The sequence below is a fragment of the Galleria mellonella genome, unplaced genomic scaffold (assembly GCF_026898425.1).
Source record: "Galleria mellonella isolate WM207_F2 unplaced genomic scaffold, CSIRO_AGI_GalMel_v1 utg184, whole genome shotgun sequence".
In the NCBI taxonomy this organism is placed as follows: domain Eukaryota; kingdom Metazoa; phylum Arthropoda; class Insecta; order Lepidoptera; family Pyralidae; genus Galleria; species Galleria mellonella.
In genome coordinates this window covers 844203-871878 of record NW_026442025.1, presented here as the reverse complement: position 1 = coordinate 871878, position 27676 = coordinate 844203, and the positions used below count along the sequence as shown (strand labels likewise).

At 38.0% G+C, this 27676-nt stretch overlaps 1 protein-coding gene across 1 annotated transcript in view; it reads right to left on the bottom strand.

Annotated features, from left to right (window-relative positions):
- Positions 1–27676, bottom strand: part of LOC113514677 (uncharacterized) — an 86339-nt gene that overhangs the window by 8391 nt on the left and 50272 nt on the right. The window contains 32 exon segments of the mRNA XM_052893685.1: positions 329–476; positions 1248–1360; positions 3619–3799; positions 4356–4559; positions 4791–4942; positions 6247–6349; positions 7418–7561; positions 7881–8040; positions 8691–8833; positions 10091–10353; positions 10843–10954; positions 12136–12297; positions 12774–12971; positions 13441–13642; positions 14360–14564; positions 15621–15759; positions 16118–16308; positions 16824–16944; positions 17789–17983; positions 18639–18747; positions 19740–19875; positions 20200–20427; positions 20939–21078; positions 22072–22212; positions 23198–23402; positions 24023–24241; positions 24875–25005; positions 25256–25392; positions 25722–25933; positions 26298–26441; positions 26542–26791; positions 27409–27575. Coding sequence (XP_052749645.1) covers positions 329–476; positions 1248–1360; positions 3619–3799; positions 4356–4559; positions 4791–4942; positions 6247–6349; positions 7418–7561; positions 7881–8040; positions 8691–8833; positions 10091–10353; positions 10843–10954; positions 12136–12297; positions 12774–12971; positions 13441–13642; positions 14360–14564; positions 15621–15759; positions 16118–16308; positions 16824–16944; positions 17789–17983; positions 18639–18747; positions 19740–19875; positions 20200–20427; positions 20939–21078; positions 22072–22212; positions 23198–23402; positions 24023–24241; positions 24875–25005; positions 25256–25392; positions 25722–25933; positions 26298–26441; positions 26542–26791; positions 27409–27575 — 5355 coding nt within the window.

Genomic DNA, 27676 nt, shown 5'->3' with positions numbered 1-27676 from the left:
ATAGGTCATATAGACTTGTGGGCAATAGATATAAAGAGCAGCAGGTTTTGCCAACCAACCAAACAGGTGGACCGTCAGCTTGATTGCCATTCTAAATTGTATAAATAAACCTAAAATTCCGTAAATAATTGTAATTCATATTTTTTATCATTTAACTGCTAATTAATTCATTGTATTACTTTGTGATACCTTCAATACCTACTTGTATCTAGTTATGTGCATAATGAGTTCTCCTCTTCTTTCTTTGACGGGTAGGAGAACGGAATGTGTTCTATACTTTAGAAAAACATAAATGCGACACCGTATACAATACAATACATTGTCTCACCTCCGACTCGGAGATGATGTCCATGATGAGCAGTATGGCGATGCCGATGAGTCCCATGAAGGTGTTCCCGCAGAACAATACCATGTTGGCGATGCTCGGCTCGTTGAACAGCTTCTCGGCCACGTGCACCAGCGAGCTGCACGCGTACCTGTACCATGATAATAACACATATCGTTCAAATACAGCAGATAATCTTGGTGGTGTGGAGACTTTAACACACTGAAACATCTATATACTTAGTCATATATACAGGATGTAAGGGACAGGTTGACCAAAACGAAAACAGCTGATTTAAATGAATAGTCTGAATCAGATGGCAGATTATTTTCCCACCGGAAATGCACTACAACCATATAATTAACGATTGTTAGTTTTGACGCCGCGCAATGTATTTGAAATTTTATGATCCACATAACGCGTGATATCTACAACGCGCGCTCAATAGTGCTTCTTCATAGGTAGTTTTCGCACCCTTGGGGCGGAATTAGTTTTGTGTATGTGCTTCATAGTATTTCACTATAAAATATTATTATTTCTTTATATTATATTATGATATATCATAGATTACATGGTTTTAAATAAAAAAACAAAAACAGGAAAATTTTGAAATTTCCCGGAAATAATTTCCACTGGTTTTCAGTTCAGAATAATGGTTTGATTTCACTGTTTCAGTTTTTGCCAACCTGTCCCTTACACCCATATAGGCTATCATGATGATGATCATCATGCTAGCCATTAAATTAGGTGACTTTTAAGACGGACGTTGCTGCTCAACCCTCGACCATTACATTCCTTTAGTCGCCTCTTACGACACTCATGGGAAAGGAAGGGGCGGCCAATTATATACTGGGACCACATGGCTCTCATAATGGGTTTCTCGCGAACAGAGTCGCGGGAAAAGTCCAATAAAACATCTTACCCATATAATAAAAGGAGTATACAAATGGCCGGCAGGTTGTCGCGAGCCACGAACACTGGGAAGTGGAATGCCTCCATCAGAACCACGGACACCAGCATGTTGATTACAATTATCTAAAAACAATATAATGTATTACCATAATTATTCTTGTTTTATACAGAAATAGTACATTACTGCAGCAGCCAGCAACTGAGGCATTGATGGACGAACGTGTAAATGTGGGCCGAGGCGTAGCTGAGGCACACATACATGAGTCCATCATTGCCTAGTTGTGGCCAAGGCTTGTATAGTACTTTTCTTAAACAATGCGCGGAAATCAAAAACACAATTTTACTTTTTAAGTTCAATGACGACTCACGAACAATAATAATTTTTCACGCGCCATAATGTTCCTTTGTCTTTTTTTTTCAATAAACAGCTTTCTATTTGCAAGCCAGTTCGAAATTTAAATAAAACCTTTTATTAGTTACCTCCTTGGTAGCCATGTTTTGAAGTAAAAGGTCATTCTATTTTTAAAGTACAGGACAGATATGAGTTTACATAGTAATTTATCTGGCCGCAAAACACGACAGATATGGATTTTCATACAACTTTTGCCAGCCGCTGCTCGTATGTATTTGGCCAGTACGGCAATTTTGATTTACCTCAAAGAAGATTGTCAATATAATGCTCACATTTCCAAGCATGTTTGAGAAAAATATTTAATAATATAATTTACTAAATAATTTAATAATGGAATCTTTATAAAAGAAAATTAGTTACAAATTTTTAAACGACACAAATTCTACTTGTTCGTCCAGCCGACTCTATAAAAGCTATTTCACAATTTTAAATGTATCACAAGAATAAGAATTGCTTGTCCGAGTGTCCGAATGTCCAGTGTCCGAGTTTCCAGTGTCCGAGTGTCCAGTGTCCGAGTGTCTAGTGTCCGAATGTCCAGTGTCCGAGTGTCCAATGTCCGAGTGTCCGAGTGTCCAGTGTCCGAGTGTCCAGTGTCCGAGTGTCCAATGTCCGTCTGAGTCCTGTGTCTGAGTGTCCTGTGTCCGAGTGTCCAGTATCTGAGTGTCTAGGTGTCCGAGTGTCTAGTGTCCGAGTGTCGAGTGTCTGAGTGTCCGAGTGTCCAGTGTCATTCGGACATTGGACACTCGGACACTAGACACTCAGACACTGGACACTCAGACACTGGACACTCGGACACTGGACACTCGGACACTGGACACTCGGACACTGGACACTCGGACACTCGGACATTGGACATTCGGACACTGGACATTCGGACACTGGACACTCGAACACTGGATACTCAGACACTAGACACTCAGACACTAGACTCTCGGACACTAGACACTCAGACACTAGACACTCGGACGCTAGACACTCGGACATTGGACACTCAGACACTAGACACTCAGACACTAGACACTCAGACACTGGACACTCAGACACTGGACACTCGGACACTAGACACTCGGACACTGGACACTCAGACACTGGACACTCGGACACTGGACACTCGGACACTCGGACATTGGACACTCGGACACTGGACATTCGGACACTGGACACTCGAACACTGGATACTCAGACACTAGACACTCAGACACTAGACTCTCGGACACTAGACACTCAGACACTAGACACTCAGACTCTAGACTCTCGGACACTATACACTCGGACACGGACTCGGACTCGGACGACTGGACGAACAAGTAGAAACATGAATGTGGTCGGTTTTTATTTTTATGTGAAAATTAACATTCCTTATTGACATATCCCTTTTTTTGGGATGATATTAGTCGTTAGAAATTCTAACGATTCGGATAGAAAAAAAAATCTCTGTAATGTCGCGTTTATATTTATAAATATTGGATGCCATTTTTTTGGTTTTTAGAGATAAAGTAGTTGTAAGCATATTTAATATAAAACACCATCTGAAAACATCTGCAAGATGCAAACGAGTCTTATGAAGTACCCATACAAAGTGACAGTAGGTTAAGGTTCGGCTGGGGTGGTCGTAGACCACCCCTAAGCCGCAACATGATGCACATATAAAAGTGGAAGATTAACTTAACCAACTAGGAACAAGTCTTGTCGAATGAGCTTTTTTTGTGAGGCAGCCGCCGAGTGAACCAGAATCCGCGCAAACCTACTACTGACTTAGCATGTAAGTTATTTTTTTTAAAGCTGTAGATTTTAGTATTAAATAAAGATAAATTAGTATTACTAGATTGAGGGAGACGTTTCCAGATTGGGCTCTGAGCGAGGGCTCTAATGTTGCAAGTATTAATTAAGAAATGCGATGCGAGTCCTTAATCATCAGACGGGTTGAATGTAAGATTGCCATCTGTTGCATAAAAAAATATACACTGACCAGCATATCCCAGGCGAGTGCGGCCGCCCAGTAGAGGGCGGGACTGACGCCCGCCAGTAGCTGCAGGCGCTTCTCCTGAGAGGCCCGCGCGCCCACCAGGTACACCGCGGCGCCCGCGCTCACCAGGCTGTACGCCACCAGTAGCAGCGCTGATATACCAGCATCAGCTACGTGCTGATATCTGCAGGAGCGCAAGGGGTAGTACGTAGATTTATAAAACCGTTTATGATATTGTCAGATGTCAATTTTCAGAATGTATGAAAAATGGTTTTGCTGGAAGAAATCTCTTATCGCCTTTACGTTACGTTTAAAATGAATTGTTCTTAGTATAATTTTTGTATACAATAAGGAATTAGGAATGATTAGTAGAAGCTAATGTTCTGAAATCTTCGTGTAGATTAGCTTTGTTTTATATAGGAAAAGTGGCTAGGGAAACAAAATACAATAAACTTATACAAGGGAAAGAAAACTTGAATAAGGGTTATTATAAAAATATGTTATGACCTCAAGTAGTCTGACCAGGGGATTAAACTTTCCCGTGGGTGTCGTCAGTGGCGAATAAATAAGCTTATAGTGGAGGGATGGGCAGCAGCGTCCCTCTTAAAACATAACTTAAAGTCTAACTGCGGTTGCCAACTCGCCTACCATGCGTGGCAACTACTGGCAAACCCCCCTTATAGGGGAGGCTATGTTCAGCAATGGTTAATTAACAGCTGATACAAGATGTAAGTACTCACACAGTGTCCTTGCTGATCTGCTCCTTAGATATCTTGAGCGGGTGCGAGTAGGTGGTGATTGTGGCAGCGTCGCCGGCCACCGTCCGCAGCAGCGCCGTGTTGAGCGCGTTCAGGTACGACGGCAGGGCGTGGTGACCCTTGTTGTTGTACCACACCACTAGAGCCGAGATGTTGTTTAGGAGGGCGGATGAGTAGCCACCGTACCTACAGTAATTATATTATTTATAAAAAAAATAAATAAAATCTCTAAGAGATCTCTTTTAGAGATAAGCCTACCCTTGCTAACAAGTTGGTAAACTAATCTTTTGTTCAAGCCCAATAAAGTATATATATATATATATATATATATATATATATATATATATCTATATATATATATTACGATATCCGGTAAAAACAGACTTTGAAATATAAATTGCAATCAAATAATGATACCTTTTTTCGATGTATGCCTCTTGTGACGTCACGAGCCAGTGGTTGAGAGTGTCCACGTCTGGCAACAGCATCATTCCGGGCCGAGCTTGGTAAGTGCTGTTACTGCGGTCGCACTCTTGCCTTGTCTCCGTACATTTGCACGTAGGGGAATCCTATATAAAACATACAGTAATAGCAAGAAATTAGTAACAATGTTAGCAAAGGCGAACTAATCTCTAAAAGAGATCTCTTCCAGTCAACCTAACACAGTGGCATAGGAAGTAGTGAGTGGGCAGTGAATGAAATCGGAATAAATAAATTATTATATATTAAAAAATTTACAACTCTCTTATACAGCAAGGTTACAATTGAACGTACAGTTTGAACGTAAACTAGAAGATAATCGCCATCGACAAGGTATTCGTCCTCACACGCTTGAAGCTAAATGGTCGTGTACAGTACGGTTTCAAGGATTGTTAGCAATAGAGTTTGACAGCCCTATTGCTAGCAATATGCCCAATTAGGTCGACCTCTACGTGGTTCCCCCTGGAAACCATCGTGAACAATCTTCGTTGAATTCGTCACGATGGGCTAACTGACCTGCTTCATCCTCATCTATCATCCTTCAGTGGTGTTCCGCCGGTGTATACCGATAGCGCGGATGGGGTTAATATTCCATTATCACCCATCAAAAAAAAAAAAACAAAAAAAAAAATACGGTTTCAAAGGAATTTTCTCCCGCGAACTCTCAGGCTGTGGAATAAGCTCTCTGCCAAGGTTTTCCTTAGAGACTACAGTATGTGACACCCCTAGTGTCGCAGGCGTCCATAGGCTACAGTGGCCGTTTACCATCAGACGGGTTGTAAGCTTGTTTGCCATCTTTGTGGTACAAATAAATAATAATAATCATTTAGCACTGTAGTTGGCGGTAGAGTTGATGAGAAGATTTGTCATTTATTTTTAATAATATTATGAATGTGAAAGTGAGCTTGTTTGTTTGTTAACCGACTTAATTAATCACTAAAAAGATTTGGTACATACGTACTATATAAAATAGAAAAGCAGGTCAGTGACTTGGGAGACTTTGTACAAAAGTCGATTGCTTGGGTACCTCTGTCCCATTCGTGTTTCAACCGTGAAGCAGTTGTGTTTGCATGACTGTGTATCGGTTTGAAGGGTGGGATATGGCGTGAATTTACTGGATACAGAGAAATAACACCTGAGTCCTCAGGAATGGCAACGCATGGGGGTTATCATGGGCGAAACAGTATACTCTGTTATGTCCATGGTACTGCTCATGTCTATAGGCGACGGTTACCACTTTCCATCAGGTGGGCCGTCAGCTTGTTTGCCATTATAAGTTGTATAAAAAAAATATGTCGGTCACGCGGAAGTAGTCGTGGGTAAAAGTTAGTTTCATAAAGAATAATAGGGATGTCAAAAATCCCATATGTACTATAGTGGATTTGGCATTTACCTGTTGTGTCCAATTTCTAGTGTTTTTGTAGAGAGCAAGTGCTTCCATAACTCGAGTAGCAAATATTGGGTCGACGCTGTCCGAGTGTACAGATGGTTTGAGTCTGAAATAAGAGAATATTATAATTAATAAAAATAAACTCCCGTATATATCAGAAATTGCGTTTAATTACAAGAAGATCTCGTTGCGCCATGGTATGTACTTTGATTTGCGTAAACAGGGTCCTAAGTTTAATTCTCGAATGGACAAAATATGAATAAATATTATTCGTTATTCGTCATTGAATTTAAAAAGTAAAATTGTATTTTTGATTTCCGCGCATTGTTTGAGAAAAATACTATACAAGCCTTGGCCACAACTAGGCATTGATGGACTCACGTAGGTCTAAGTGTATGAACAGTTGTTCTGAATTGTGACCCCCAGATATTTATTGACCGGTTTATTTATTTACTAGGCACACTAGCTTTAGAGACGGGAAAAGCCAATTTTAAAGCGTTATTATAATAATGCCGTATGGTTCCAGCATAAAATGGGCCACCAATTTTTTCTCGTAGATGTCGTAAAAGACTACTAAGGGAATTTAATAGTCGAGGGAATGGCAGCAGCGTCTCTCTTAATACATCACCAAAGCCTAACTGTGATTGCCAACCCGCCTGCCAAGCGTGGCAATTACTGACAAAACTCCTACTCGTATTGTGGGAAAGGCTTATGTTTAGCAGTGGACGGTTGATGGTGATCGGTCTGCCAATCGTGATAACTACTAGCGAAATCCCTCAACATTTATTTATTTATTTATATATTTATTCACAATTTGTGTGTTCTATTTAAATTATTTTCACCGGTACCTTTCCTGCACTGGATTACCCAAATTAAATTATTTTCTCTCTAACTACACTGAGTTGGCTGGAAGAGATCTTTTTCAGAGATAAGTCCTCCCTTGCTAACAAGTTGTTAAACTAATCGTCGCATGTATTGTTTAAGTTTAAGCAATAAAGAATATATATATATATATATATATATATATATATATATATATATATATATATATATATATATATATATATATATATATATATATTCTTTATTGCTAATATATATATTATATATATATATATATAATATATATATATATATAATATTAAGAATATATATATATACTTAATTGACTCACATCAGGAATTCCGTGGTGTTATCGTACAACGCCGGTCGCAGTTGAAGCGCAACCTCGTTGTCGGCGGGCGGTCGAATGGTGGAGAAGGCCATCGCTATGCTCATGAACAGGGACGGCAGTACCACCAGCAGGAACAGCAGCCACCTGGGCATGGTTAGTGGGAAAATATAATACCACTTGACACTTACTAGGCTGACACTGACTTAGTTGGTTATATGTAGGTCTCTTAATTGGAGAAACTCGTGCTTTTCAGTGTAAAACTTGAACAATCGTGGCTAATTCCTAGTGAATTTATTTGTGTACTAACTGACCTAACTTTTATCCTTCATTTCACGAGGTTCCATGTTCATTCCATAAAAAATATATTGTGAAGATAAGGCAAGAGGTAGATATTCTTTTAAAATCATGAAAACTTTAAGAGTAAAAAACCCCGAATGTATTGTTAATACTACTACATCCATACCAGTTCCTGGAGTAATGTAAGTATCGGGCATGCATCAGTGCCAGGAATTGCTGGCTGGCGGTGCCCTTCAGTGGACCCTCGCTGTCTACGAGCGGAGCTGACTCGTTTCTGATACTGGAACTTGATGCACTCTTCGATGGAGTATCTTCTGGTACTGATTCTATAAACAGATTTGTTAATTGCAGCTTTTCAAAAGAATCACACGTAAAGTCGAGGTAGAAACATTGTTTAGCTAAGCAGCACGATGAGTTTCTAAATATTACCTTTGTTTTACATATCATCATCCCGATGGGCTGGATTCATTCTTAATTTTTTTTTCATGCAACTTAGAATGGCAAACAAGGTGACGGCCTACCTGATGGAAAGTAGTAACCGTCGCCTATAGACATGAGCAGTACCATGGACATAACAGAGTATACTGTTTCGCCCGTGATACCGCTCCATGCGTTGCCATTCCTGAAGACTCAGGTGTTCTTCCTTTGTATCCTGTAAATTCACTGCCATATCCCATCCTTCAAACCGAAACACTGTCATGCAAACACAACTGTTTCACGGTAGAAACACGTATAGGACAGAGGTGCTCAAGCAAATGACTTTTATACAGTCTCCCTCTGGTAAAATTTAATCGTCAGTGCAAATCAATAGCGCGTGCGAGGTTATAACATTTCATCTCATTTATTAAAAAAATTAACCTTTAAGTCATTAATATCACAATAAAGTTAGGCTGGGAAATTTTGAAAAACTATCTTCTGCAGAAAACCAAGCAAAAGTTCAACCGTGGCATTTACTGTGGATAAACAGTATTGTTACCATATTCAATTCCCTGGTGCGGCGCGTCTGCTTGCTGACATATATTGAAGAACACTTGTTCCAGAGTGCTGCATTCCATGCTGTACTCTGTATAGCCGAGGGCTGTCTGTTTGTTCTCTAATACTGTGCAAAGCTGCAGGTAGCTGTGGGTAAAAAAAAAATATATAACATATTCATTTTGTAAAAGAAACATGAATACACTGTAGACGTAAAAGGATCATATTAGAGTTATAAAAAATAGAAGGCAATAATATTAAGCAAATGTCCTAAATTGGATTGTTACGACGTATTTAGTGCTCTTTCCTTTCCCGTAGGTCTGGGCGAATAAAGGAGGGTGACGTTTGGGCATCAGTGTCCTCAAAACATCTCTAAAGCGTAACTGCGGTTGCCAATCTGCCTGTCAAGCGTGGCAACTACTGGCAAAACCTTCCTAGGGGCAGGCTTATGTTCAGCAGTGGACAGTTAAGAGCTAATATGAATGGAAGTCGCTGTGCTTTGTCAAAGTATCCTTTACTATGGACCTACTACTACTAAGCGGTTTCAGAGGTGTTTCCTCCCATGAACACTCAGGTTGTGGAATGAGCTCCCTGCCGAGGTTTTCCCAAGAGACTACAGCATGGGGTTCTTCAAAAGGGGGGTAAAGAGGTTTTTTCAGGGTCGGCAACGCACGCGTAATACCTCTGGTATTGCAGGTGTTCATAGGCTACGGTAACCACTTACCATCATGTGGGCTGTATGCTTGTTTGCCACCTCAGTGGTATGAAAAAAAAAAACTTAACGTATTATCATCAGATCTTAACCACTTTCTTATAATGAAACTATATTCTGTTATTAACAACATGTACAATGGCAACAATTTTAAAACAGACTATTATTTGTGTGACATATTTTCGGTTTTTGAATATTTTTTGTAAATATTCTAATCTTTTTTTGTAAACAAGCATATTGCCTACCTGATGGTACTACCTGAACGCCTGTAAAACCAGGGGTATTACGCACGCTTGCTGGCCCTGAAGAGACTTCTTTATCACCCTATTGAAAAACCTCATGTCACTTGGAAAAACCCCGGCAGGGAGCTCATTCCATAACCTGAGTGTTCGTAGTAGAAAACATCTCTGAAACCGCGCTGCATGCGACCATTTAGGCTATAAAACATGAGGGTGAACTCCCTGTCGATGGTGAGTCGAACGAAAGAAGCCATGGGCATCATATTGAACAATTTCTCTAAGCACAATCCGTTATACAAGTGGTAGAATACGCAAAGTAAGGCAAAATCTCTCCTAAGACTTAAAGGTTCCATACCGCTTGTAAGACTGGGATCATCGACAATTCTCATAGCTCGTCGTTGCACCGAGTCAAAGGGAATAAAAATAATGTTAACATTTCTATAGAGAACTCACTTGGTGTTAAGCCCATGAGGATCATAGAATGGCAGGGTAATCTCCACTTCAGTACCGCTCACGTCGACCAGGCTCGCGTTCGTCACCACCTCCTTGACTGTAGATAGGAGTTCTTTAGTCTTTTCTTCGAAGTCGTATTCGTCGTCCATCCACTCCTGAGTGTCTGACCAGCTAGTTTGGCTCGGATAGGTGACGATCAATTTATAGCCAGTGCCGAGGGTGCGCTTGATTTCAATTGGTGAGCCAGTTGTGTGGACTTGACCCTGAGATGAAAGGGAACTCATTAATTTGACGCATTCTAAGGTCTGGATAGATAGATCGACTATTATGCAGGTAGACTGTCATAGAATAGCAAACAAGCTGACGGCCCACCTGATGTAAAGTGGTAACCGTATAGGCGATATAGACATGAGCAGTACCATGGACATAACAGAGTATACTATTTCACCCATGATACCCCCATGCGTTGCCATTCCTGAGGACTCAGGTGTTATTCCTCTGTACCCAGTAAATTCACGCCATATCCCATCCTTCAAACCGAAACACAGCCATGCAAACATAACTGCTTCACGGTTGAAACACGAATGGGACAGAGGTACCCAAACAATCGACTTTTGTACAAAGTCTCCCTCTGGTAAATAGGCGACGATTACCACCATCCACCAGGTGAGCCATCAGCTTGTTTGCCATTCTAAGTTGTATGAATAAAATCAAGAATGGAATTTAGTGGGAATTTGTACGTTCATATATACCTTATGCATGATGACGACTTGATCGCTAAGAAGTTCTGCCTCGTCTAAGTGGTGGGTGGTCATTAGAATCGTCCTGTCTTCCTTCAACTTCTCGATCATTGACCAGATGTCTCTGTTGGTATAAAAAAAACATTTTTTTTATGCCATAGCATACGGCCCACCTGATGGTAAGTAGTTACCGTAGCCTATGAACACCTGCAATTCCAAAGGTATTACGCGCGCGTTGCCAACCCCGAAGCAACCTCTTTACCCCACTTTTGAAGAACCCCATGCTGTAGTCTCTTGGGAAAACCTCGGCAGGGAGCTCATTCCACAACCTGAGTGTTCGTGGGAGGAAACATCTCTGAAACCGCACAGTACGCAACCATTGAGGCTGTAGGACATGAGAATGAACTCCCTGTCGATGGCGAGCCGTACAATGATAGAAAGTGGCTGTGGGCATCATATTGAACAATTCCTCTGAGCACAATCCATTGTACAGGCGGTAGAACATAAAAATAATACTTCAATTTTAATCAGGTATGAAATATAATGTATGAAATATAATGACACCAGCCACGAGATGCAGTGACGACCTTAAACACATTGCAGGAAGTGGCCCAGGAACTGTTCTTTATAGCAGTCTTTGGGGAAGGCCTATTGCTAGCAGTGGACAAAATAATGGCAGAGATGATAATGAATTACATTTGTCACTATCTGAACTCCGCAATAGAAGCTGTACTATAAATGCTGGTTTTTTTTGATGGGTGAAAATGGTATGGTAACCCCGCCTGCGCTAACAGGATACGCTGGCGGAGCACCAGTGAAGGGTGATAGATGAGAATGAAAACTGGCCAGTTAGCCTCTCATGATGAATTCATCAGGAATTAACCATAATAGTTTCCAGGGGGAACCGCGAGGAGGTCGACCTGGTTGGGTATATTGCTATCAATGGGATTCTCAGTCTCCATTACTAACAATCCCTTTCCCCCCAAATGCTGGTATTAGAAAATGATTATAGTGATGGATCGTTTAATGAAAAGTGATACATCGTTACACATAAGCGTAACACGTGGTCGTGTGGTCCGGCATAGAATAGGCCACCCCTTCCTTTCCCGTGGGTGTCGTGAGATTTGACTAAGGGACGGCGAGGGATGGGCAGCAGCGTCCTTCTTTAAACATCTTTAAAGCCTGACTGCGGTTGCCAATCTGTCTCCCAAGCGTGACAACTACTGTTAAAAACCCCCCAAGGGGGAGGCTTATGTTCAGCAGTGGATGATGATGATGAAGCGTGACAAGAGGCGCAGTACGTACCTCCTGGCGGCGGGGTCGACGCCCGCGGTAGGCTCGTCGAGCGACACGAGGCGCGGCGCCGCCACGAAGGCCAGCGCGACGCACAGCCGCCGCCGCGTGCCGCCCGATAGCCGCCGCGCCGCCTCCTCGCCCGCCGCGCCCAGCGACAGCACCTCCAGCAGCCTGACACAATACGAGCATTACAATATATACAAACTACGAGTAATACACACTACACATATTCCTCTGTTTCCGTGAAAACACATATGGCAAAACACATTTGTTTATATTCCTGTAAAATGTATTTCGATATTCATTGTGTTTACAAAATTTAAACAAATCGATCCTTTGAGCCGGATTTCTGTCAACCATAAAAGTTTTAACAAAATCCTCTTTAGCTGAAAAAAGTGCATGATTAAAATGCTCGTAAATATGTAAAATACATTTATTTAAACATTGTATTAACAGAAACAGAACGTTTGTGTTATTTAAATTCATGATCACTAATCAACTCAAGAAATGTAATCGTTGATATATCTGAACACAAATACTTAGGTTTTAGTTTTTTTTTTTTGTTTGACAGTTTCTCATATAGATAAAAGGACAAATTGACAATTGGTTATAACAATAATTGTACTACAGATTATAGTTTGACTTACTTTTCCACCTCATCTCGAACCTGGTCCAAGGGCAGCCCACTCTTCAGCTGGGCATATAACGCTATGTGTTCCCTCGCGCTCATGTACTCGAATAGTACGTCGTTTTGGGGGCACACCCCAAGTGTAGTTCCGGATTCATGTTCCGATCTGATGATGATGTGTCCTTTGGTGGGCTTCAACATACCCATTAGGATTTTGCTGTAAAATTGAAACAGGTCTTTAGATTTCTCAAAAATAGTTTGATTTTTCAGAATATTGCACTAAAAAATTAAAATTTATGAATTTTCTCAATTTTGTCTGCAACTCATAATAGCCATCAGCAAATAGATAGATAACCATTTGTTTTCTACAAAACACACATATCTACAATATTAAAAAAAGCTGCAAAACATTAATACATATATATTCTTTAAAGTAACGCAAGAAAATGCAGGCACTTATATTTGTATTGAAGCAACACAAAAGGAATAATAATTCTAATAGAAAAACGATATTAAAAGTCGATAATGACGTTAGAATGAGCTGCAATCAATTTTATTCCATTTTCCTCGAGTTTAGGATGAGTTACAATGAGTCAGATGAATGAATCCGATGTACAAGAACTGTATAAGAACAATTACGTTCTATTATTTATTCCTAAATGTTATTGAAATTATATAATTCTTACGTAAGAGTTGTCTTTCCCGCTCCATTATGTCCCAGTAACGTTGTGATTTGTCCTTTCTGCAGTTCTATGGAGACGTTGTCTAACGCTACCTTGGGTCTTCGAGACTTCTCTCCATAGATTTTGGTAATGTTCACAATACTGACGCCGGCTTTCTCACCAGAAGTTACACAGTTTGTTATATTGCTTCGGAGAGTTTTTGGACCTGAGAATTAAGAATATTGGATAATATGAGGTTTGTTATAAGGTGGGTGTGAGTTATTTTCAATTCGTTTAAAACCTATATTAGTATAAGAAATCATAACTTTTAAAAAATCGATATTTGTTTTTTTAAATTTCCATTGCTATTTACTTCTACTTAAGATTATAGGCGTAATCATTTTTAATTAAGATTTTTCAAAATTATAGTATCTTAACAAGCACGTTATTAGCAATATAAGATCTAATAAGATCTATAAGATCTTATAAAGACAAATCAATGTAATAAATCACTACAAAATTTGCGTGACTTTTCAAAAGCTTTTGATTAAGTAAATCATTGAACGTTTTTGTGTACAGTAAATTCATTACAGATATAAAAGAAACAGCATTAGACTTGATAGAGTTTAATTTAATCAATATGGTGAATAAATCGATATCATAAACTTAACAGAGCAAATAATGATTGAGGTTTCTCAAGGCTTTATTCTAGGACCTTATTTTATAAAGTTAGCCTTTGCCCGAAACTTTGTCTACATGGCCGGCTTATGATTACTGATCAGGATAAAAAGTAGGCTATAGCCTTCGTCATCTCATATAGTACATGTAAACCAAATTTCATAGTGATTGGTAAGCCGTTAAAGATGCTATACGCTAAAAAACGAACAAACTAATAAAAGTCCTACATACCTGAGTAATAAACATGTTTAGTTTTCATACTCACCAAAATATCTGTCTATTAACCATCCTAACATTAAATATATAATAGAATCAACGAGCATCATGGCGGCCGCTGTTCCTATACTCATATCCAACCCTTCTTCGACTGGAGAGCTCCATAGATCAGACCACTTTGCACCCATGCCCATTGCTTCGTAACGGGCTATGTAGATAAATGCGTACGATACAGCAGATGACATCGACAGGCACTGGGGATAATAAAGTATCATTTAGTATTAAATATTTACGATACAGCAGATGACATCGACGTGTTTCAACCGGAAGCAGTTGTGTTTGCATAACTGTGTTTCGGATAATAAAGTATCATTTAGTATTAAATATTTACCTACAACAGAAACTAGTAACAACAGTCGTAAACTAGTAAACTGTAGTTGCAGTAGTACATAAAACACATAAGATTCATGGGATAAACTCATCTACAGCGGTGGTAGACAACAGGCAAGACTCATTATGGGTGCCCTAACTGGACACATGCCAATAAAGCATATACTACACAAGATGGGTCTTGGGACACACTGTGCAGACTGTGCGTGGAGAAATCGGAATCCATGGAACACTTGATGTGCAACTGCGATTCGTTGACAAGTATGCGTATGAGTTTACTGGGAACGGCTTATCTAGAGCCAGGGAACTACAGATATCTTAAACCACGAGATATCGTTAAGGTAACACATATCTATAAAATGATGGTATAAGGCAGGGGGAAGCACAAATCCTCCTAGGATCGTGAAAATAAGATAAGAACACTTGCTAGATGACATTGAATTACAATACTGGTAGTAATTTAACTACTTCACGTACATGTCATCGTCCAAACCGGAAAACTTATATGTATATATATATATATCGGCATATAAATCTACAGAGAAAGACTTTATATAATATTATTTCATTTCAAGACGAAATCTTTACATATTTTTTTAGTTATATATTATATTGCTTTAAATATATGCATATATTATATACGTATAATCCTCAGAAGAGCGAAAACATAAAAGATTTGTCTCAGTGATTATTTCCAAGATTGTTTTAAAGAGAACGCAATTTAGCAATAACGCCTTAGTTTATTATCTCTGTCGTGCTTCTATATATTTTTTGTGCAGGTAGTTCAGGATCGTTCCTTATGGAAGTCTATAGGGGAGGCTTGACTGTACAATAGTGAACGGCTGTTGCCTGGTACGATAATGATGATATTTAGCGAGAGAAGTAATTAAGGTATTCATTTATCAACGTGCATTACTTACAATCAGGATCTTGTAAGTAGTGGAGAGAACGGACTCGAGCGAGAGTACCATCACGATTGGCATGAACGTCATGAGGTACGCGATCGCTGTGCTCACCGCTGCGAAACTCGCCGACGTGTACAGCTTCGACATCAGGTAACTGGGGGAGCATTTGTAAATTTATATCATCGTCGTTACAAAATTCATTTGGTGCATAAATTTTATTGTACTTTTTTTTACGAGAAATAGACTTTATACAAAACTCTTTAGAGGTAACGAGTACTAAAATAGCCATCAAAGGAGACTTTCTGATGTCCGTGGTGCTGGTTTATGTCAAATAGGCAACGGCTACCACTTTTCATCAGGTAGGACGCCAACTTCTTTGGCATTCTAACCCTTAAAAATTGTATTCTCCGTCACTACATGGAAAAAAAATGTTATCTTAAAAATAATATCTTATTATAAACCCTTTTCTTGTGCTGCAAATTATTAAAGAACGATTTTTAAAAAGAACTTACCAAAAGCACAGCACGGAGAAGCCGAATATAATGAGCAGTGTGAATATCAGTAGAGGCGGCGTGTTAGGCAGTACGCCGCCCAGCCACAACACTGCTGCCATGCCCGCGCAAGTCACTACTATCTCGGTGAACGAAGCGATGAACCAGGACAGCGAGTGGTAGAGCAGGTTCACTCCCATCACCGACATCAACTGTACAGTTTATTTATATAATTCCTAATGGCAACAAGTTGGGGGAAAGGGATTGTTAGTGATGAGATTTATCAACCTCATTGCTAGGAATACACCCTATCAGGTCGATCTCCACGCGGTTCCTCTTGGAAACCATAGTGGTTTTTTGTTCAAGTGGTCACTATGGGCCAACTGACCTGCATCATCCTCACTTGTCACCTCTCATTGTTCTTTCACCGTCAACGTAGACCGATAGCGTAGGCGGCGTTACCATTCCACCTTCACCCATAAAAAATGGCAACAAGTCGATAGATACAGAACTATGATCACCATAGAATACAATGCAATACCCATGGTATTTGCAAAATTTTGAAAAGTGTCTCCCTGAATAATTTGGTCTACACATTAAGGTTTTCTATATTATGAGAAATTCAACAATGTTTCCTAAAATGGTCCGATTGAGAAATGATCCCTAAACAGAGAGATCTATATAAAAAATTTACAGTGTTTAATTCAATAATCAATTGATTGCTTACCATAGTGTTACCAGATTCTTTATCGACGACTATAAATCTCACTGCAGATGCGACAGTGAACAGCAGCGAGAAGAAAAACGCTACCAGCAATGATTGCGACTCGTAGAGAGACGTCTGGAAGCTGATAAGTTAAATACTTTAGAATTGCAATGTTCAATTTTGAAGAAACACATATGGGAATGAAATTATTGGTTATTATGACTAAATGAGGAGTAAGCCTTCAAAAGCATGACGCTCGTAAATCATTTAAACACTCCGGCTTGAAGTTACCTGATAATGTTTAAGAGATTCATTGTGATAATCAAAATGGCAAAACACTCGAGTTCTTGCCAGTTCTTTTTAGTTAAATCTGCTTGCTGGATTGGATGATAGAGTTAAAAAAGATCACTACTTATAAGAGACAAAAAATGTCTTCCTTTATAATTTTTGGACTAGATTTGTTATATTTCCTTGTGTGTGCTATGTATGTATTTATATGTGTATGTTTATGTATTTTGTATATATATATATATATATATATATATATATATATATATATATATATATATATATATATATATATATATATATATATATATATATATATATATATAAGTAAGTAGTTTAATAAATTATATGTATTTGATATTTTTGTGCATTACATGTTTTTGTATTTTATGCACGAAAAAATATTCATTCACTCTTGCGCCACCTGCCCTTTTCTATCTGTTCTCCTTTAACTAAAGGTTGTCTGTAAGAGATTGCCTTAGCGATAAGACCGCCTTTTGTACCTTTATGTGTATATTTCAATCTGTATTTATGTTACTGTATTTCACTTTAATTATTCACTTGTCATTGTATATTTTTATGTATGGTGCAATAAAGAGTTAAATAAATAATAAATAAATAAATGATTTTGCTATCTTGAAGTCGTAGTACATTAATTATTTTGTGATTATCATACACAAATTATTTAAAATACTCACAAATCTTTTCTATAACACGGATACGGCGTCTGCTGTGTATACACTGCCCACTTTGGCTCCTCGGCTAGGTCCCTCTTGTGCCTCTTGTGGGCGAGGTCAATGATGGCTTTGTCAATGATGTCCTGTATCTGAACGAACCCTCGGAAGTAGCGCATGTTCTCGATAAAGCTCGACTCGGGGCCCGGGATCCACATGCTGTGTAGGAAATATGACTGAGTTATTTTCTTATTTATAATAGCCACGACAAATGACCATACAGGCCTGCATAAATACAAGAACATTATGATCCATATTTTTTTTTAATGATTTCAATGACAAACAAGCTGATGGTTCACGTGAAATCATGAATGTAAGTTAAAATGTTATTTATTATAAATTCAATTACTATTCTAGGAAGGTTAAAAATCATGAATTAATTGATGTAACATCAATACTACGTAAGAGACTAAATGCATAAGAGATTAAATGTCAATAACAGTAACAGTTATTATTTACTACACACCAGCTATGACAGAGGTAATACAAGAAATTAACTCTAAAGAGTTCTTTCCAGATGGAAAGGAATCAATTATAAGAGAGACAATTTTTAAACAGACAAAATTAAATTAATTACATTATATTTAATCGTACAAATACATATACATATAATACACTTACATATATAGATAACTAATATATGTTCTACATAGTGTTTATTTAACAACGATCTAATTCTTCTTATTGTATCGGTTTAAAACGTATATAGAGATATAAGAAATAAAATTATAGACAACGAATGCATTCAAAGAATACAATTCAAAGAATATTGTATAAAATTTGAACGAAGTAACTACACGTTAAGTACACTTACTAATTTTTTAGTCTTTTCGTAGTGGGTGCGTTTTCGATGTCCATCCTGATCTTGTATTCTATATTAGTTGGAGTATCGCCTTGTTCTTCACTGTTTATGAATACCAGACCTGGATACAATGTAATTTATCAAAATTGCTTTGCAACGAATAACTGCCGAGTTCAGCGTCTCAGGGACAGAAACATAAATACGGTTTAAAAGACCTGATAAATAAATTAATCAAAATAAAGAAGATTTCTCTTTTACTTGTCATTAGCATACACCCAAAACAATACAAAAAAATCCGTATTTTAATATCACATAATTATACCCCCTAGGGACCCTTTATTCCTTCATTCATTTTTAAGAGTTGTGCTTTTGTCTCTTGCCACTCACTAGGATTTTCAGTGAGTCTTTTCAATTCTTGATACAATACGACACCAATATTTTCCTTGATCTGCCTTATGTAACTATGTCTTGGTCCCCCGTTCCCTCCTTTTTTTTTTACCTTCTATTAAGATGTTTATAAGTTCGTATGTCGTATCAAGTGTCCTAACAGTTTCTACTTTCTGATTTTAATAGACTTTATAATTTGGCTCTTTTCTTAGCTTCCAATTAACAGCAGCGCTATTGCTGGCAAAAGATACAGTCAGGCCAACATCCTCCTAGAGAATTCTTCACAGGCCAACTGACTGCTAGTGGAGGGACCATAACATTTGGCATAACAATTGGCATCGTTATCCATTAAATAAAAAAAAACTATGTGGTCAGTGTACTGGCTCGCGCACATATCTACTTGCATTATTAAGTTACACTTGCATACATATAATTTAAGTACCAGTAGGTAAATTAGTTTACGAACAGTAGTCAAACCAAGTGATTTTATTTACTAAAAAAAAACCTAATAATAAATATTGCGAAAGTGTAGAAGTAACATCCACAATCGTTTAGGCCCTACTTGCTTGTCGTGGCGTGGCCGATTTCGAAAGGGGCTCCATGGCACTGCCGTTTATGAGATTGGGAAGTATATCGTCAAGTCGTTTAACCGGCAGTACGCACACGGGTCCTACACCGTGTGGGTTTGCATGTTGCATTTTTCCTAACGTTAAAAAAAGGCCCTACCTGCTGAGAATTCGTTGACGAGACTGAGTTGTGCGGCACGGTGCGTCAGGTCATGTTCATCGCGCGCCGCTGTAAACCTGTCCAGGTTGATGCATCGCAACACATTGGAGGCTTTCGTCAGTAGCCTGCCCACATCCTGGAGACAGTGACTGGATTATTTTCTTATTTTAATTAAAAATAAAGATTAACGCTGACTATTTTGTCTTTCACACCAAATCAGATATCGAAAAATGTATACATTCCGTTATTCTTTAGCAAAAATTAATGAAAGACGTTATTGATATAACCAATAAAATGATAACAGAATGAAGTTACTATTATAATTGATGTGAAATGACTGATTTGGTCTATGTTTCATTAGATTTGATCTAATAAATCATGAAGCATAAGGCTTGGATTACAAAAAAAATCCACCAATTAATTTCGGCTATGTGTGACCCAATTATTAGAAATAGCTCACCTTTAAATCTCCAAATTCATCAAATAATCCATTGACATCAAAATCCGGTAGCTGGTAGTCACCCATCAGTGTTACTCTTATTTCCTGGAAGGCTGAGGAGCTAAGGAGCCTCTTCATCACAGTCAAACCCTCGCGGTGGTCGGATAGTTTGTCAATAGAGGAGAAGGCTCGTGCGAACGAGTGCACTAGACCAGTTAGTTTGATCATGTGGGAAAAAGTGGCGTTTGCCTGGAAACATGAATAATGAAAAATTATGAAAGTTCTTTGTTCTATGTTCATACTGTTGACAAATAAACTAAAAGATAGATACTTTGAAATTATAAATTTAATAAAATCATAAATTATTGTTTGTATGATTTGGAACAACAAAATATTTGATGACCCATTTGATGACAAATGATAAGTATTGACTATGGACATGAATACTATGGTATTGTATGTCCCATGCGTTGTCATTCCTGAGAATCCAATTATTATACTTTTATATCTGGTAACATCACTGCCAAATCTTGTACAAAGCCTTGCAAATCAGCTACTTGGCGGTGGAAATGTGGATAACTTTTGTATAAAGTCACTGGAAAATGTTAGTTCTAATATAAGCCTGATTAGAAGTTAAGGCTATGGGGCGTATTATTTTTGCATGTTAACAATAAAGAGAAGCATATCTGACTTCAGGATCATACAATTATTTTACTCATAATGCATAAAAAACTTTTAAAAAGTTGTACTTGCATCTCACCTTTTCAATGATCCTCTGTACAGTTGGAGTATTTGGTGTGTACAATATCTTCCCCATAATAAGAGGCTTCACGAAGCTCCACACAATCTTACCGCCGTCGATGTTGAGCACGTCTTTGTATAGGGAACGACAGAAGTCCGCTAGTGTAAACGATAAGGAAAAATAACGTTAAAATAACTCCAGCTTCCAGTAACTGCCGTCAGAGGACATCGTATCCAATAAAGGTAGCCTAGAAATTTTTAACGCCAAAGTGAGATACTTTCATACTAATGGGAGGGAAGGGATTGTTAGTAATACGGACTACCAGTCGCATTACTTGCAATATACTCCGTTATGTCGATGTCCACGCGATTCTTTTTGGAAACCATCGTGCTGAATTCCAGATATATTCATCACGATAAGCTAATTTTTTATTTTCATCTATCATCCCATTATTGGTCACCCGCCAGCGTATATTGTTAGCGCAGGCGGGATTACTATTCCATTATCGTCCATTAAAAAGTATCATTCGATTAGTATTAGTAAAAGCACCAAACAGTATACAAGATTGTGTTACTGGAATGTTGAAGAACACTTAACTGTAGTCATGATTGAATCCTATCCAGACCTCTGAATTTTGAAATTCATATTTGGATCATTTAAAAATAATTGTCACTTGCAATGTGCTTCAAAGGGTACGTAAAGCCAATGTGCACAGCAAATTATGTTAGAAACCTTTTTATATCGGGATGGTAACATTGGCGTATTTAAAATTATTTTCCAGAATGGGATTGGCTCCTTAAAAAAGTTGAATATATGTACTCTCAGATCTGTCTTTATACACAGCTAAAAATCTAGCTCTCTTGGAATAACTATTTGATAAATCTGATATAGGTACAACCCATCTAGCCTCTTTTAATACACCTATGGATGGTAGACAAGAGCACCTTTCACAGAATAAATATACTGGAATATTTTAAGGTATTAAATCGCACTAAATTTTTTTCACATTTGTGAAAGTTTCTTATGATGACTTAGAGAACTTGAATGAAATTTTGTGCATATATCCAATCCTGATATGCAATAGATCTATATCCTGGATAAATGCTGAACTATTATTCGCGAACATGATTGCTAGTTACATGTACACTTACTGGGCAACGCGTCGAGGTGTGCCTGATCAGGTTGTCTGGACATGTCCTCCGTCTGCGTTATGACCTTGTAGAACCGGCTCAGGTCCGTTTGGAACGGTTTGCCACACAGCATGTTGCCAGCGCTCGATAGGAACTGGGACGCTGGTGGATGTAACGTTAGAGAATAATTTATTCTATCGTTCAGAAAGCCGAATGACAAAAACTAATCCCTTTGACTTTGAGGTTTAAAGGTGCTCATAATATTTCTTATGCGACTTAGAATGGCAAAGAAACTGAGTGTTCACTTGAAGGACGTGGTAACCGCCACGAAGCTCCACACAATCCGCCGGAAGTGCCGGAATAGACTTGTGTCTGAAATCGAAACTTCACTCCATCAAGTTTCGATCTGGGGTGAACAAAATCTTGTCCAATTTAACCCCAAAAAGACACAAGTCTGCGTTTACCGCAAAAAAGACGCCGTATCTCCTCACTTTCAGACTTTCCTTGATAAAAAGTCGAGTCTAGGTCCGTTGATATATCTTGCGACATCCAGTTTGCGGTCATCTGGAGGAGAAGGCTAAGATAGCCAGTGCTCAATAGGGTGAGACGATATTTCATGCTGAAATTATATAAAGCAGGCCGCATATGGATATAACGTTAGCAGAACAATTTATTCAAAGAACGATAAACGTTCGAAAGCTCGAATGCCAAAAACTATCATGGGGAGTGTTCTGATCCCTGCTGCTGATTTTCACCACCGTACAACCCGCCACAAACTAAAGTTTCATCCCAATCATCTGGACGAGTGGCGGTCTTCCACCGTGCGTTTTTCAAGGCACTTTCTTCCACGCACAACCATTCTTTGGAATCAACTTCCAGCAGCAGTATTTCCGAACCGATACGACAACATGAAAAGCAAAGAACACCTGCAATGCCGCTGGTGTTGTGGGTGATCATGGGCGGCGGTAGTCACTTACCATCAGGTGAGCCGACTCGTTTGCCCCCTGTGTTGTAAAAAAAAAAACCATGATCTAGAGATATGAACAGCACCACATTTTATTGAGACTGCTATTTTTATTTTAAAAGATCCATTATATTTATGAAAAAAAAAATTGAAATTATACTATTTCCAGTATTTAGTACTTACAAGATAAAAGTCCGCCGACTGAATCAAAATCCTTCAGACTTTGGAATAGTGGCTCACTGATTAATGTATCGCTTAGTTCGCCCACACTGCTCTGTATTGTCGGCAGCAGTGCTGCCATCTGTGGCAAATTGTCCAGAACTGTGGCACCCTCTGATTGTGATAAGTTTGACGCTGTATAAAGCAGGGACAGGACCGTGTTTGATACCTGACGAATAATATATTGGTTAGACTTTACATAATACAATATTTCATACAAAAATGGGCTGAATAATGGCTGCCATTATTCCTATGTGGAATGGGGGCATCGCCTGTACTATTAATCTGCATTGGCACAGTACCAGTGAGAATGGATATGCGAGAATGATCGAGGACAATTAATTCATCTCGATGAATTTGCTTGAAATTAACAACGATAAAAATTGCGTGGAGATTACTCTCACAGAGTACTCTTATAACACTTTCTGTGACATTTTTTATTATCTTTAATTTCTTGATCGACTTCGTGAGAAATTAAAGTTTCTGAAGACTTATCGGGGTACGTCTCATCTTCTCGACGTGCTCATCTAAGCACGAAGCCAGAAATAATATTTTTTTATGATTCAAAGAGATTTTTGCGAGGACTTGATCTTGAGACCTCTACATTGAAATCAAGTTCTGTCCGACTGGGCCATTATTGTTGAGGTTACAACTACAATGAATATAAAAAGTGCCGAATCTTCAATTTATTATTTATAAAACCTAGTACCTTTTTAAGTATTCATATATTATCAATTAAAAAGGGTTTAATGAACTTGTCTATTGTTTCCAGTAATTGTTTTAACTCACCTTCTCAAACACATAACTGTAGTTCAAGTTGTCCAATAGTATTGGGATAATCTGCTTCGCCTGTTCATCAGTGATGGTACAGAACTGCTCGACGACAGCGCCGTAAACGTCCTCAGCTGTGACCACGCCCAGATCCCCTGGGAATACAACTGTTGACATCTGGTCGGCTTGGCATACGAAGTTTGCTATGTGGTAGTCGCCTTGTTTTGATGTAAGTACCTGTCATTTTAAGAAACGAGAAATAATCATATGGAGTCAAATGAACCAGAAGCTGTCATGCTGTAGAAAATGAAAATAAAATTAACCATCATTATTATCATATCAGCCGATAACTGTCTACTGCTGAACGTATGCCTTCCCCATAAGGGAGGGTTTTGCTAGTAGTTCCTTGGCAGGTGGGTTTGCAACCATAGTCAGGGTTTTAAATGATGTTTTAAAAGGGGCGTTGCTACCTCTAAGATCGCTTAGTTGCCTCTAGAAAGGAAGAGGTAGTTCATTCTGTGCCGGAACGATACAGCAATGCCAAAGAACAAAATTATATTTTAGAAATTGAAGCATACGGACGCTTAAGGAATATCGTGGATCATCACACCGTATACTATGGTGGCATACATGTTTATAGGAAATAGAAAGTGGCCGTTAGGTGTGCAGTTGTTTGTCACTTCAATAAACTAGTTATTCAATTGCGATCTTCAGTAACAAGATTTACAATGAGCGTTCAAAATCACTAAAACGGCACCTAAATATTTTTGTAGATGTTCTTTTGTTTATCATGTTCTGCGTTTTGTGTCACGTTTGGTCAAGTTTGTGACATTACTTGCTAAGATTATAAGAGCAAAAGTTGCAACTTACTGGCTTGAGATGTATATATCCAGAGTGTATGCGCGGTGCGGCGACCGACCAGAAGTTGGTGTTGTTGATGCCCAGGTTGCCGAATGAAGACTCCACGCTGTCAGCGTTTAAAAATACTTTCTCCATATCCACTGGGTAAAGAAATTTTATGTTAGTATCATATATTCAACTAGCAGTTTATCATGTGATAATGGAAAAGATCTAATTATAAAATATGAGGTGAATCGTCATATCAAGTCCTTTATAGAGTAACTAAACAAAACTGAATGCCAAAATTCTCTTTCTTTAGATCCGATATCTTTTTCTTATATCTGAAATTCTTTCATTGTTTCTCTTGTAGTAAATAGAATTATTAGCAAGAACATAAAAAAAATCGTGTACCTCTTAGATCCTGTTTTTCAACTAAATATGATTTGAGCTGCTGTAAAATAGTTAGACCACGGGTAATTGAACGTAAGTCGTGTTCCAGATCAGTTCCTTGCAGTAGTGGACTCATCTCCTTAAGGATACCTTGTATGCTGAAAATAGAGAAATCAAAATATGTAAATTACTAACACAGTGCAGAATATTATTTTTAAAGTTTATGTTAATTTTTATTCAATGTCTATATAAATATAGAAGATCAATGAAATCACTGCTGTGCTTTGAATTATAGCGACGCGAGACGCTGACGCAAAGTGCTAAATACCCGCTGAAGAAAGCTCCCAGATGAAGCCGAAACAATTGTCGGAAACAACAAAAACATAGTAAGTTCATTAATCTCTGGTATTTATATAGACTGTGCAGAATATGATATCATAGATACTTCAATTCTCATTTGTTTGGATCGAGAGAAACACTTAAATACCTGTACACAATACTGGCGAGGGTATCATCCATTAGTACTTGCATCATCAGGTCCAGAACCGCTGCCAATCGACCTAGAAGTACCCCTGATATATCTATCTTGCTGGCCAGTCCCAAAAGTCTACCGATATGGCTTATCAATTCTTCTGCACGTTGAATAATATTGGATATGAATGTTAAACGCCAAAACTCTTGAGATTGTAGGGCTGGTAACTAGAAAATAAAAGTGGATTTAAAATGAATAATAGAGCACAGAACGATCAAAGATAGATCATAGAATTATATAGATTTAAACTAAAGAAAAAACACAAAAACTGTGTATAAGTTTGTACCAGAATGGAGTTGCTAAAAGCTTTCAAAATACTTAAAACTTTTAGCTATTATCCAGTATTTAAGATATTACTAAAGAAAAAGTAGAAAATTAAAGGAATAAAAAACATGGAATCTTCTTTGGCCGTGAATTGGTAAAGTATTTATCTTGCCGACTCACTTAATGAATATCACAGAATATATTGTATCATCTATGATAGAAAAACAATTCAATAATAAAAAAAAAATAAACATATTTTTTACTTACTTCTTTATCAACTAAAGTCCTATTGATATTTTTGTCAATTAACAAAGCAATCTTTTTACAATTGTATGATTGACAAACATCGTCCCAACTGCGATTTTTCAGAAATATAGATTTCCGTAATGGTTTGAGCGCATTTGCTTTGATCTGGAATATTAAAGAATAGAATAACTTTTAAAATTGTTTGCTCCGTACAACTAAATAGTTGTACATCGTGATTAATTTATAAGGTTACGTTAATATTTACCATTCGCAGATTAACTTCTGCATCTTCAATATTTCTAACAGTTTCAGCATTTATAATAATTCTCAATTCCTCAGACAATGTACTTTTCTCTATCAGATAAGTCTTTAATGGTGCTCGTACATCTAGTCTATGTGCCACTTCTGAGTGCAGACTTTTTAAGAAAGAAACTTCTTTTATTCCATTCACTTCTTGAAGGTGAGGTAGTTGGGATCTAATCAGCCTCGCTGTGTGAGAGAGGACGGTTGCAAATCTGCAACAAACAAAACGATATACTTACAGTTGTGATCACAGATGGTAGCACTTGTATATTAATTTACTGAATAGATACTATATTCTGCTATATATCCTCTGTCCCATTCGTGTTTCAACCGTGAAGTAGTTGTGTTTGCATGGCTGTGTTTCGGTTTGAAGGGTGGGATATGGCGTGAATTTACTGGGTACAAAGGAATAACACCTGAGTCCTCAGGAATGGCAACACATGGCGCATATATATATATATATATATATATATATATATATATATATATATATATATATATATATATATATATATATATATATATATATTTGGCCTTCAAATTAGATCAGAATATGAAAGCAAGTTCTTTAACGGCAAAAAATTAATTGTATAGTTTGGAACTTTTAGCAAGATAATTTTCCTTGCATTAGTAGAGTACAATGTACCACTCCTTTTCATTCCCAAGAAGTGGTAGTAAGAGGTGGAGCAATACACTAGTGTAAGAGAAGGTAATATTAAGAAAGATATACGTTAAGTAGTGGGATATAATTGGTATCTAATGATGCTATTTTAAAATTATCTTGCCAAATATTCTGAATTGTGGATTTATTAACGAAATCTTTATTTACAATGTGGCATTCCCCAGTTCGTTGCTGGTCACGTTGCTCGTCAGACACTGCGCCAGTTTGGTGCTATTCGAGCTGATGTCTTCTAGAAGGTGCAGTTTCACTTGCTCAAACAGTTCCGTTATTGCTTTGTTCATTTCGTACTTGGTATAGTTACGAGATGAGATGAGCTGCAAAACCAAATATTGATATATAAACAAATTTATCAATTTGCTGTTAAAAATCTCGTGTTTATATACTATGGTTGTAACATCAAATCAAATATACTTAA